We start from the raw sequence: 14,394 nt of genomic DNA, 5'->3' as shown, positions 1-14,394 counted from the left end.
TGGCACACCAAACCCCTGCAAAAGCCTCCTCTGAAGAGTTAGTGGCATATTTATGCTGTCAGTAAGATACACTGAGGGGGCCCCCTCATTTAACATACCAATTTGCACTGGTTCCCTAGCAATAAATACATCTGGTTATAGAAAAGACTAAATGCGTGTCCCAAATCCTAGCAATACCTGGATCAGCCAGTCACCTAAAGATTTCAAGAATGCTACTCTATTGGTTCTCTATTGCTGCCATACTAAGAACTTAGTGTGCTTAAAACAACACAAATGTATTCCGTATTATGTTACAGTTTTAAAGGGAAAAGTCTGATACATGCCTCTCTGGGCTAAAATCAAGGCACAGCAGGGCTTCATTGCCTTCTGGGGGCTCTAGGGGAAATCTACTTTTTTGTATTTAGAGATCGCCTGCATTCCTTGGCTCATGGCCCCCTTCCTCCACCTTCAAAGCCAGGCACAGCCAGTTGAATCCTTTTCATATCCCTTCTCTCTGACCTTGCTTCCATCTCAAATCATTTTCCTCTGGCTTATGATTTCCTTGTCCACTTTTAAGGACTACTGAATTACCCTGGAACCACCCAGATAACCAAGAAAAATCTTTCTGTCAGATGATTAGCAACCTTAAATCCATTCATAACCTTAATTTTCCTTTGCCATGTAATATAACACACTCACTGGAGATTAGGACATCTTTCCTTTTTTTGGTGTGGGAGGGGGCGGTGTCAGCGGGGGCACTATTGTCTACCACAGCTGTTATGCAATCTTGTTATTGGTAAACAAAGCACCTCTACAGGGTTATCAGATTGTTCCTCATCAACGTTGATATCTAAAGACAGCTCACTAAAAAGTTTAGACTAAATATAACCTCTGACTATGATGCTGGGAGGGATTGGGGGCAGGAGGAGAAGGGGACGACAGAGGATGAGATGGCCGGATGGCACCACTGACTCAATGGACATGAGTCAGTGAACTCCGGGAGTTGGTGATGGACAGGGAGGTCTGGCGTGCTGCGATTCATGGGGTTGCAAAGAGTCAGACACGACTGAGTGACTGAACCGAACTGAACTAATAACTAACTGGCAAAGTCTCCAAGATATTAATACTGCTTTTCTTCTCAGTTTTTTCAGTCCTGGAATAGAGGTTAATAGCATGCCAGCTGAAATCAGATATTAAGTTAACGACTAGCTCTGCAACTTACTAGCTATTTGACCTTGGTCAAGTTGCTGATACTCTTTAAATATGTGATTTTCTTATCTGTATAATGAAGATACTAATATCCCTTATACACTTACTGAGAGGATGAAGTGAAATTATATATATAAAATGCTCAATACAGTTTCTAGCCATTATCAGTTACTCAACAAGACTAATATTTAGTTTATTAAACTCTGCCCAAGCTTTAAGATAAAAAATAAAGACAGTCTCAGTGTTTTAGCATATTACATTTTCACAATTAATATTAAACACAACTTCAGTCTAATGCTCTCCCAACTGAGCTATTTCAGCCACTTTAAACACAATGTCAAATGATGTAAAAGAATAATGCTACATACTTAATGTCTAAATTTTCTATGAGTCTAGATGATGTTAAATTAATTATCTTTCAAATTATTTATTTATTAAACTCTTAATTTATTTACCTTCTAAGTTGGTAACTTGCTTTATCCAAAAAAAAAAAAAAATTAATTTGCCTTCCTAAGGACTTTATTGTCAGTAATTAAAGTAATGATGACAGTTTTACAAATAATATTATGGGCAGATAATCTTTAACAGTTACTTTCTACCTTTTCCAAAAAGAAAATATCCTGTTCATTAGAAGTGACTAGAAAACAATTATAAAGTAAATCTAGAAATAGCAAAGTCCTAAATTACATGAATACTAGAGATAAGAGAGAATTTACAATTAGACTTTTAATTCTAAACCAGAAGCATGCAAAAAAGGATAATGAGGTTAAATGAATTACATTTGTTAAATGTAAATATGAAAAACTGTATATTTATGAAAGTTTAACTAAAAATAGATTAATTATTTATAAATTCAAATATGATATTTTGAGACAGTTTCTCTCCTGTAATCAGGTGCAGAAATACTTACAGTTTGATAATATGAGGATGACGAAAGAGTTTTAGATTTTGAATTTCTCGTTTTATTTTTCCAACAACATCTAAACTGCGAATCTTCTGTCTATTTAAAATTTTAACTGCGACTTTATGGCCTGTCAATTGATGCTCTCCAACTAGAGAAAAGAAAAAGGAAAATAACTTTGCCATCATAGCAATGTAATCATTTATCCATGCTTCCTTCCATTGTAACTCCAAATTTTTTCCCTCATATTTACCACTTTAATATCACTTATTGCATAGAACAGAAAATAACCTCTTTTCTTTTTTTTTTTTAACTTATTTTATTTTATTTTATTTTTTTTTAATTTTTAATTTTTTAAATTTTAAAATCTTTGATTCTTACATGCATTCCCAAACATGAACCCCTTTTCATGTCTGTCTACTTTACTGGAGTATGTGTTCCTGAAAGACAGAAACTGTATCTTATCTTCTCTGTATCCTCAGCACCCAGCACAGAGATGTTAATTAAGTTAATTAATCTGTGGAAAGGATGATTGAATTCCATTTTCATACCTAAACCTATAGGTATGAATTTGAAACATCTTTTGGACAGAATAGAATTACTATTTTTTGTTCCTCTCTTCCTCTTCTCTGGTTAATTCAATCACTTGTATTATGAAAGAATAAATAATTGCTATAATAAATTAAAACTCATAACTAGTTTCAGTACCATTTCATCAGAAAATTCACATGTAGCCCTTTTTCACCTTTTCTATAAAGGTTTCTTGTTTTCCCACATTTGATGGAATCTCTATTTCTTTCAAACTTTCACAGTATACTGACAAAGTTCATGTTCCTTCGCCATTTTTAGGCTGTTATATATATTTGTGTTCTTGAAAAATCATATGGTAAGAGCTGGTAGCTCTTACCCTCCTCAAATAAGACAGTCAGTATTCATCTGAATCTGCTAGGAAGTGTCTAGCACAGTTTTTTGCACATACTAGATGTATCACACTTCTTTATTTCAAACTATCTTACAAAGGTGTAATAACTAAAAGAGCACAGTCTTGGCATAAAACCAGACACAGAGATCAATGGAATAGAATAGACAGCCCCCAAATTAGCTCATGCATAATTAAGGTCAATTAATTTATGACAAATGACTCAAAAACATACAAACGGGAAGGGATAATCTCTTCAATAAATGGCACTAGGAATATTGGATAGCCACATACAAAAGAATGAAAGTAGACCTCATTTCATACATTATGCAAAAATCAACTCAAACTGGATTAAAGACTTAAATTTAAAACAAAAAACCATAAAACTTCCAGAGAAAAACATGAAGTAATCTCCTAGAATTGACCTTAGCAATAATTTTTTGAACTTGATAACAAAAGCAAAGGCAACAAAAGTAAATATAAATGAGTACGATTAAATCAAACTAAAAAGCCTCTTCATGGCAAAAGAAACCATCAACAAAATGAAAAGGCAATCTACCAAATGGAAGAAAATATTTGCAAATTATACATCTGATAAGGGGTTAATATCCAAAGTATGTAAATTATCTAACAATTTAATAGCAAAGAAACCAATCTGATTTGAAAAATGAATAAGGAAACTAAATAAACATTTTGCCAAACAAGGTATACAAATGGCCAAATACACAAAATCTTCAGGTAATCATCAGGTAAATCATGACTAATTATCAAGTCAATGCAAATCAAACCTACAATGAGTTATCACCTCACACTTGTCAGAATAGCTGTCATTAAAACTGAAGAGACAACAATGTTGGTGAAGACGCGGAGAAAGGGGAACCCTTGTGCACTGATGGCAGAAATGTACATTGGTGTAACCACTATGTAAAACAGTGTAGAGGTTCCTGAAAAGCTAAAAAAAAGAACTACAATATGATTCTGCAACCCCCTTGTAGGTATTTGAAGGAAATAAAAATAGGATATCAAAGAAGTATCTATAATACCATGTTCATCACAGTATTATTCACAAAAGCAAAGATATGAAAACTACCTGTGTCGATCAACAAATGAATGAATGAATAAAGAAGAATGGTGAGCTTATTTTCTCCCCCCATCACCACCTACAGGAGCTCCAGGGACAGGCACAAGCCATCACTACCATCCTGGGCTCCCAGGGGTCCCAGAAGGAGAAGAGAGAGAGAGAGAGCCTGAGAAAATATCTGAAGCTATTACAGACAAAACCTTCCCTAACCTGAGAAAAGAAACACTCAAATCCAAGAAGCACAAAGAGTCCCCAATAAGATAAACTCAAGGAGGAACCTGCTGAGACACAGATTAATCAAACTGACAAGAATTAAAGACAGAAAAAATGTTAAAAATAATAAGGGAAAAGCAACAAATAATATATGAGAGAATCCCTATAAAGTTATAAGCCGATTTTTCAGCAGAAACTCTGCAGGCTGGAGAGAGTACTACAATATATTCAAAGTGCAGATGGGGAAAAACCAAAACCAAAAATACTCTACCCTTCAAGGCTATTGTTCAGATTTGACAGAGAAATCAACAGATTTTACAAACAAGCAAAAATTAAAAAGAGACTTCAGCACCATCAAAACTAGCATCACAATAAACCCTAAAGGTACTTTCCTAGGCAAAAAATAAAATGCCACAACTGGAAACAAGAACAATACAAATTAGAAAGATCACTGGTAAAGGCAAACATAAAACAAAGGTGGGAAATTACCCACACATAAATCTGATATCAAAACCAGGGATTGTGAAAAGAGTACAAATGCAGGATATTGAAAATTTATTGGAAATGAACAGACCAGCAACTTAAAACAATCCTGTACATATACAGACTGCTATACTAAAACCTCTTCGGAATCACAAACAAAAAGTCTATAATAGATACACATACAAAAAAGAAAAAGCAAACACAACACTAAAGATAGATATCAAATCACAAGGAAAGAGAACAAAAAATGAAGGGAATAAAAAAGACCTCTGGTGGCTCAGATGGTATAGAATATGTCTGCAATGCAGGACACCTGCGTTCAATCCCTGGGTTGGGAAGATCCCTGGAGAAGGGAATGGCAACACACTCCAGTATTCTTGCCTGGAGAATTCCATGGACAGAAGAGCCTGGCAGGCTACAGTCCACAGGGCCACAAAGAATCGGACACAACTGAGTGACTAACACTTTCACTTTCAAAAATAAAAGCTAAGTCACTTAACAAAATGGTGATAAGAACATACATTATCAATAATTACCTTAAATGTAATTGGATTAAATGCTTCAAACAAAAAACATGGACTAGTAGAATGGATATAAAAACAAGACCCAAATATATGCTGTCTACAAGAGATCCACTTCAGATCTAGGGACATACAAACTGAAAGTGAGAGAATGGAAAAAGATATTCCATGTAAAGAGAAATCAAAAGAAAGATAGAGTAGCAATACTCATATCAGACAAAACAGACTTTAAAATAAATACCGCTGACAAAGACAAGGAAGGACAAGGATCCATAATGATCAAGAGATCACTCCAAGAAGATGTAACATTTATAAACATTACACCCCCTCTCCCTCCATAAGACTACCTCAATGTATAAGGCAAATGCTAACAGCCATTAAAGGAGAAACTGCCAGTAATAGGGGACTTTAACACCTCACTTTCATCAATGGACAGATCATCGAAGCAGAAAAATCAATAAGAAGACAAAAGGCCTTAAATGACACATTAGACCAGATGAACTTAATTGATAATTATAGAACACTCTCTGCAAAAGCAACAGAATACACTTTCCTCTCAAGTGCAGATGGAACACTGTCCAGGATAAATCACATCTTGGACTACAAATTAAGCCTCAGGAAATTTAAGAAAATTAAAATCATATCAAGCATCTTTTCTGACCACAACACTATGAGATTAGAAATCCATTACGGGGGGAAAAAACGTAAAAGAAAAAAGACACGTTCACATGGAGGATAAACAATGTTACTAAACAACCAATGAATCATAGCAGAAATCAAAGAAATTAAAAAAAAACAAACCTAAAGACAGGTGACAACAAAAACACCATGATACAAACCTATGGGATATAGCAAAAGCAATTCTGAGAAGGGAGGTTTGTAACAATACAATCTTACCTCAGGAAACAAGAAAAATTTCAAATAAACACCCTAATTTTATACCTATAGCAACTAGAGAAAGAAGAACAAAACCCAAAGCTAGCAGAAGGAAAGAAGCCATAAACATCAGAGTAGAAATAAATGAATTAGAGAAGAAAACAAAAGAAAGGAGCAATGAAACTAAAAGCTGGTGTTTTAAAAAGACAAACAAAATTGACAAACCTTTAGCCAGACTCATCAAGAAAAAGAGAGAGGGCGCAAATCAATAAAATTAGAAATGAAAAAGGAGATGCTACAATGGATACTACAGAAACTAAAAGAAAAAGTCATTTAGGAGACTACTACAAACAACCAATTATATACCAGTAAAACGGACAACCTAGAAGAAATGGACAAATTCTTAGAAAGGTATAAACTCCCAAGACTGAACTAGGCTGCACCAGGAAGAAACAGAAAATATGAACAGACCAATCACAATTAATGAAACTGAAACTGATTAAAAATCTTCCAGCAGAAAGAGTGCAAAAAAAGGAACCCTCTTAAATTGTTGGTGGAAATGTAAATTGGTACAGCCACTATGGAGAATCGTACGTAGGCTTCCTAAAAAACTAAAAATAGAGCTACCATATGACCCTGCAAGAGCTTCCCAGGTGGGGCTAGTGGTAAGGAACCTGGCTGCCGATCCATGAGACTTAAGAGATGCAGGTTTAATCCCTGGGTCGGAAAGATCCGGGGAGGAGGGCATGGCAACCCACTCCAGCATTCTTGCCTGGAGAATCCCATGGACAGAGGAGCCTGGTGGGCTACAGTCCATATGGTTCCAAAGAGTCAGACACGACTGAAGCGACTTAGCAAGCACATGACCATGCAATCCCACTCCTGGGTATGTATCTGGAGAAAAACATGGTCCAAAAGGATGCATGAATCCCAATGATCAATGAAGCACTGTTTATGAAGCCAAGACCTGGAAGTGACCTAATGTCCATTGACACAGAGATGGTACATATATACAATAGAATATTACTCAGCCTTTAAAAAGAATGAATAATGCCATTTGCAGCAACATGGATGGACCTAGAGATTGTCAGCTTGAGTGAAGTCAGTCAGTCAGAGAAACAGAAACACTGTATTGCATCCTTTTTACATAGAATCTGAAAAGACATGATACAAATGAACTTATTTACAAAAGAGAAACAGACTCACAGACATAGAGAATGAATTTATGGTTTCTGGGGAAAGGATGGGAGGAAGGAATAGTTAGAGAGGAAGAAACAGTTAGCACTGTACATACTGCTATATTTAAAATGGATAACCAACAAGGATCTACTATATAGCACAAGGAACTCTGCTCCATGTTATGTGGCAACCTGGATGGGAGAGAAGTATGGGGGAGAATGGATACATGTGTACATATAGTGTGTGTGTGTGTATAGCTGAGTCCCTTTGTTTCCCACCTGAAACTGTCACAGCATTGTTAATCAGCTATGAAAGTGAAAGTGAAGTTGCTCAGTCATGTCCGACTCTTTGCGACCCGTGGACTGTAGCCCACCAAGCTCCTCCCTCCATGGGATTCTCCAGGCAAGAATACTGGAGTGGGTTGCCATTTCCTTCTCCAGGGGATCTTCCCGACCCAGGGATCGAACCCAGGTCTCCCACATTGCAGGCAGACACTTTAACCTCTGCACCAATACTCTAAAACAAAATAAAAAGTTAAAAAAAAAAAATCTTCTAGCAAATAAAAGTCCAGGACCAGATGACTTCACAGGCTAATTCTATCAAACATTTAGAGAAGAGTTAACACTTATCTTTCAGAAACTCTTCCAAAAAGTTTCAAGGAAAGGAAACTCCCAATCTCATTCTATGAGGCCACCAATACCCTGATATCAAAATCAGACAAAGATGCCACCAAAATAAAGAGAAAAATTTAAGGCTATCACTGATGAAAATAGATGCAAAAATCCTGAACAAAATACTAGCAAATCAAATCCAACAATACATTAAAAGGATCAAACACCATGATCAAGGGGGATTTATCCAAGGAATGCAAGATTCTTCAATATATGAAAACCAATCAGTGTGATACACAACATTGACAAACTGAAGAATAAAGACTGTATATTCATCTGAATAGATGCAGAAAAAGCTTTCAATAAAATTCAACAAATGATAAAAATTCTCCAGAAAGTGAGCACAAAACAAACTTATCTCAACATAATAAAGGCCATATATGACAAACCCAGAGCTAACATCATGCTTAATGATGAAAAGCTGAAGGCATTTCCTCTGAGATCAGGAACAAGACAAGTATGTCCACTGTTGCCACTTTCATTCAATAGTTTTGGAAGTCCTAGCCACAACAATCAGAGAAGAAAAAGGAACAAAAGGAATCCAAACTGGAAAACAAGTAAAACTGTCACTATATGCAGAAGATATGATGCTATACATAAAAAATCCTAAAGACGCTGCCAGTAAACTACTAGAGTTCATAAAGTTGCAGGAAACAAAATTAATACACAGAAATCTGTTGCATTCCTATAGAGTAACAACAAAAGATCAAAAAGAGAAATTAGGGAAGCAATCCAATTTATCACTGCATCAAAAAGAATAAAATATCTAAAAATAAATCTACCTAAGGAGAAAAAAGACTTGTAGTATGGAAACCATAAGATGCGATGAAATAAATTGAGGATGACATAAACAGATGGAAAGATATACCATGTGCTTGGATAGGAAATATCAATATTGTCAAAATGACTACACTGCCCAAGGCAACCTAGAAATTCAATGCAATCTCTATCAAATTACCAATGGCATAATGGGATTTTTCACAGAACTAGCAGAAAATTTTAAATTTTTATAGAAACACAACAGGTCTTGAATAGCCAAAGCAATCTTCAGAAAGAAAAATGGAGCTGGAGGAATCAGGCCCCCTGACTTCAGACTATACTACAAGGCTAGAGGAATCAAAACAGTATGATACTGGCAGCAAGAAAAATCCAGAAATACAGATCAACAGAACAGCACAGAAAACCCCAAAATATGCCCATGCACCTATAATCAATTATGTCAAAGACACAAAAGTACACAATGGAGAAAAGACAATCTCTTCAATAAGTGGTGCTGGGAAAACTGGACAGCTTCAAGCAAGAGAATGAAAGCAGAAAATCTGCTTATACCATTGACAAAAAATAGACTCAAAATGGGTTAAATACCTAAATGTAAGACTGAACACTATAAAACTCTTACAGGAAAACATAGGCAGAACATTCTTTGACACAAATCATGACAAAATCTTCTTTGATCCACCTTGTAGAGCAAAAACCAATACAATACTGTAAAGTAATTAGCTTCCAATAAAAATAAATAAATTTAAATTTAAAAAAAGAAAAGAAAAGCAAAATTAAGTAAATGGGATCTATTAAATTTAACTGCTTCTGCACAGCAAAGGAAACCACCAAAAAAGACAATCCACACAATGGGAGAAAATATTTGCAATCAATTCAACTGACAAGGGATTAATCTCCAAAATATAAACAGCTCATACAGCTCAATATGAAAAAAATTTTTTTAAATGGGCAGATCTAAATAGACTTTTCTCCAAATAAGACATAGAGATGGACAAAAAGCACATGAAAAGGTTCTCAACATCACTAATTATCAGAGAAATGCAAATCAAAACTACAATGAGGTATCACCTCACACTGGTCAGAACGGTCATCATCATTAAAATGTCTACAAATTAACAAACACTGGAGAAAGGGGAACCCTCTTACACTGATGGTGGGAATGTAAATTGGTATAACTATGCAGAACACTATGGAGGTTCCTTAAAAAACTAAAAATAGAACTACCATACAACACAGCAATTCCCACTCTATATATCTGCAGAAAACAAAATTAGAAAAAATACATGCACCCCAATGTTCACTGCAGCACTATTTATAATAGCAAAGACATGAAAGCCACCTAGGTGTTCATCAACAGAGGAATGGATAACGATGTGGTACACACATACAATGGAATATTACTAAGTCATAAAAAAAGAACAAAATAATGCCATGTGCAGCAACATGGATGGACCTAGAGATTATCCTACTAAATGAAGTAAGTCAGACAGGAAAAGACAAATATCATATGATATCACTCATATGAGGAACCTAATCTCTTAATCACATAAATGAAATTATTCACAAAACAGAAAAAGATCTACAGATACCAAAACAAACTTATGGTTATCAAAGGGAAACGTGGGAGGGAGGGATAAATCAGAAACTTGGGGTTAACATACACATCAGTTAGTTAGTAAGTTCAGTCTCTCAGTCGTGTCCAACTCTTTGAGACCCCATGAATTGCAGCATGCCAGGCCTCCCTGTCCATCACCAACTCGCGGAGTTCACTCAGACTCATGTCCATCGAGTCAGTGATGCCATCCAGCCATCTTATCCTCGGTCGTCCCCTTCTCCTCCTGCCCCCAATCCCTCCCAGCATCAGAGTCTTTTCCAATGAGTAAACCCTTCGCATGAGGTGGCCAAAGTACTGGAGTTTCAGCTTTAGCATCATTCCTTCCAAAGAACACCCAGGGCTGATCTCCTTCATAATAGACTGGTTGGATCTCCTTGCAGTCCAAGGGACTCTCAAGAGTCTTCTCCAACACCACAGTTCAAAAGCATCAATTCTTCAGTGTTCAGCTTTCTTCACAGTCCAACTCTCGCATCCATACATGACCACTGGAAAAACCATAGCCTTGACTAAACGGACCTTAGTTGGCAAAGTAATGTCTCTGCTTTTCAACATGCTATCTAGGTGGGTCATAACTTTTCTTCCAAGGAGTAAGCGTCTTTTAATTTCATGGCTGCAGTCACCATCTGCAGTGATTTTGGAGCCCCCCAAAATAAAGTCTGCCGGGGTCCAGTCCTGGTGGATCCAGGGAATTCAAATGGTGGACGGAGTCGGTGAGGAAAACTTATTTATTTATTAATATAAGATTAGATTAGGAAGAAATAGTGTAGTAGGAAGATTAAGTGGAGAAAGAGGGCTGAATAGCTTGGATTACGTGGAAGACCAATAAAATTCCAGACAAGGAATTTGCACCATCTACATTGGGCCACCGGTGCTCGCTTGAATATCTAAGGGTGCCTCACCTTAGGCTCCCTTTCGCGCGGGTCTTAACAGCCAGGGCAAGTAAGTAGACTTGGCGAGCCTCCGCGCCCCAGATGGAAATTCAGCCTAAAATTTAAGTAAAGAGCAGAGGGAGGGAAAGGGAAAAAAGGAGAGAGAGAGACACAGGGGAAACAAGTCTAGCGACTGGCTCTGTCCTCTATTGTTCAGAAGGCCTTTTATACTTTTGATAAAACATGGAGATCAATGGGTAACACAAAGTTATGCAGTGTTAGCAGTCCAGACTCTTATCAAAACCAGGCTTTTCTCTCTGCATACCTAATTGTATACACAAGTCTTAGGTAATTTACATCATCTTCCAGCCAAAAGGGCCAATTAACATTTTACAGCCTTTTTTCTGATAAGGGTTTGTTAACTAGAAGACTTATTTGTGTTGATCTTCCCAAAGTCTGGTGCCACTCTCAGAAAGCACTAAATAAAGTTACATTCTTACATAGCAAGGATACAGTAACTTATAACAAGTAGAGGGAGTACAGTGATTAACAGCAAAAGAGAAGCAATTAACTCAAAAGTCTAGTGTTGCTAACATCAAAACTACTATGTATCTTTTTCTACATCCTGCTTATATTGAGTAACATCCTTCCAGGTGGCTAAAAGATAAAGAATATGGAGGTCTGGCAGCAGTCATTGAGTCAACAGTGAAAACTCTCTACCAATACAATTTTTAACTCTTTAGAAAAGGCTCTGTATCTTTAAGATGCTTTTAAGCTTTGTGCCTCTCGCTGTTGGGGGGTTGTAAGCAATTCACAAGCTGTAAGTGGTCTGGGCAACCTGTTAGGCAAGCTAGAGAGCTATCAGAGGGGTTTTAACTGAAACATCCCTTTCAAATGCAGAAGACTAAAGCCCTGATTTGACTTTTTCCAGAGAATATCAGAAGAGTGGAAAAGCAGGCAGATTCTTATTTTTAGGGGGGGACATGCTCAGGAAATTCCAGGGGGAAAACCTGAGGTCTGATTAGCCTTGCCATCAGAGCTCTTGCCGCATGACCTGGTCACGGGTGGGATTCCTCACGCTGGCTCCTGGCAAAAGTCTGTCACTGTTTCCACTGTTTCCCCATCTATTTCCCATTAAATGATGGGACCAGATGCCATGATCTTCATTTTCTGAATGTTGAGCTTTAGGCCAACTTTTTCACTCCCGTCTTTCATTTTCATCAAGATTCTTTTTAGTTCTGCTTCACTTTCTGACATAAAGGTGGTATCATCTACATATCTCAGGTTATTGATACTTCTCCCAGCAATCTTGATTCCAGCTTGTGCTTCTTCCAGCCCAGCCTTTCTCATGATGTACTCTGAATATAAGTTAAATAAGCAGGGTGACAATATACAGCCTTGACATACTCCTTTTCCTATTTGGAACCAGTCTGTTGATCGATGTCCAGTTCTAACTGTTGCTTCCTGACCTGCATATAGGTTTCTCAAGAGGCAGCTCAGGTGGTCTGGTATGCCCATCTCTTTCAGAATTTCCCACAGTTTACTGTGATCCACACAGTCAAACGCTTTGGCATAGTCAATAAAGCAGAAATAGATGCTTTATGAATAGATGTTTCTGGAACTCTCTTGCTTTTTTGATGATCCAGCGGATGTTGGCAATTTGATCTCTGGTTCCTCTGCCTTTTCTAAAACCAGCTTGAACATCTGGAAATTCACGGTTCACATATTGCTGAAGTCTGGCTTGGAGAATTTTGAGCATTACTTTACTAGCGTGTGAGATGAGTGCAATTGTGCAGTAGTTTGAGCATTCTTTGGCATTTCCTTTCTTTGGGATTGGATTGAAATTTGACCTTTTCCAGTCCTGTGGACACTGCTGAGTTTTCCAAATTGGCTGGCATATTGAGTGCAGCACTTTCACAGCATCATCTTTCAGGATTTGAAATAGCTCAACTGGAATTCCATCACCTCCACTAGCTTTGTTCGTAGTGATGCTTTCTAAGGCCCATTTGACTTCACATTCCAGGATGTCTGGCTCTAGATGAGTGATCATACCATCGTGATTATCTGAGTCATGAAGATCTTTTTTATACAGTTCTTCTGTGTATTCTTGCCACCTCTTCTTAATATCTTCTGCTTCTGTTAGGACCCTACCATTTCTGTCCTTTATCGAGCCCATTTTTGCATGAAATGTTCCCTTGGTGTCTCTAATTTTCTTGAAGAGATCTCTAGTCTTTCCCATTCTATTGTTTTCCTTTATTTCTTTGCATTGATCGCTGAGGAAGGCTTTCTTACCTCTCCTTGCTATTCTTTGGAACTCTGTGTTCAAATGGGTATATCTTTCCTTTTCTCCTTTGCTTTTCGCTTCCTATCTTTTCACAGCTATTTGTAAGTCCTCCTCAGACAGCCATTTTGCTTTTTTGCGTTTCTTTTCCATGGGGATAGTCTTGATCCCTATCTCCTGTACAATGTCATGAACCTCCATCCATAGTTCATCAGGTACTGTCTATCAGATCTAGGCCCTTAAGTCTATTTCTCACTTCCACTGTATAATCATAAAGGATTTGATTTAGGTCATACCTGAATGGTCTAGCGGGTTTCCCTACTTTCTTCAATTTAAGCCTGAATTTGGCAATAAGGAGTTCATGATCTGAGCCACAGTCAGCTCCTGGTCTTTTTTTTGTTGACTGTATAGAGCTTCTCCATCTTTGGCTGCAAAGAATATAATCAATCTGATTTCAGTGTTGACCATCTGGTGATGTCCATGTGTAGAGTCTTCTCTTGTGTTGTTGGAAGAGGGTGTTTGCTATGACCAGTGCATTTTCTTGGCAAAACTCTATTAGTCTTTGCCCTGCTTCATTCTGTATTCCAAGGCCAAATTTGCCTGTTACTCCAGGTGTTTCTTGACTTCCTACTTTTGCATTTCAGTACCCTATAATGAAAAGGACATCTTTTTGGGGTATTAGTTCTAAAAGGTCTTGTAGGTCTTCATAGAGCCGTTCAACTTCAGCTTCTTCAGTGTTACTGGCTGGGGCATAGACTTGGATTACTGTGATATTGAATGGTTTGCCTTGGAAACGAACATAGATCATTCTGTTGTT

At 37.2% G+C, this 14,394-nt stretch overlaps 1 protein-coding gene across 2 annotated transcripts in view; it reads right to left on the bottom strand.

Annotated features, from left to right (window-relative positions):
- The window catches only part of PRKAA2 (protein kinase AMP-activated catalytic subunit alpha 2), a 102,502-nt gene that overhangs the window by 57,058 nt on the left and 31,050 nt on the right, over positions 1-14,394 (bottom strand). For both annotated transcript variants that reach the window (XM_027965800.3, NM_001112816.1), the window contains 1 exon segment: positions 2,099-2,240. In XM_027965800.3, the coding sequence (XP_027821601.1) occupies positions 2,099-2,240 (142 nt within the window).

Source organism: Ovis aries, chromosome 1 (assembly GCF_016772045.2).
Source record: "Ovis aries strain OAR_USU_Benz2616 breed Rambouillet chromosome 1, ARS-UI_Ramb_v3.0, whole genome shotgun sequence".
Taxonomy (NCBI): Eukaryota; Metazoa; Chordata; class Mammalia; order Artiodactyla; family Bovidae; genus Ovis; species Ovis aries.
Note: the sequence above shows the minus strand (reverse complement) of the source record. Positions and strands in the feature narration are given on the sequence as shown.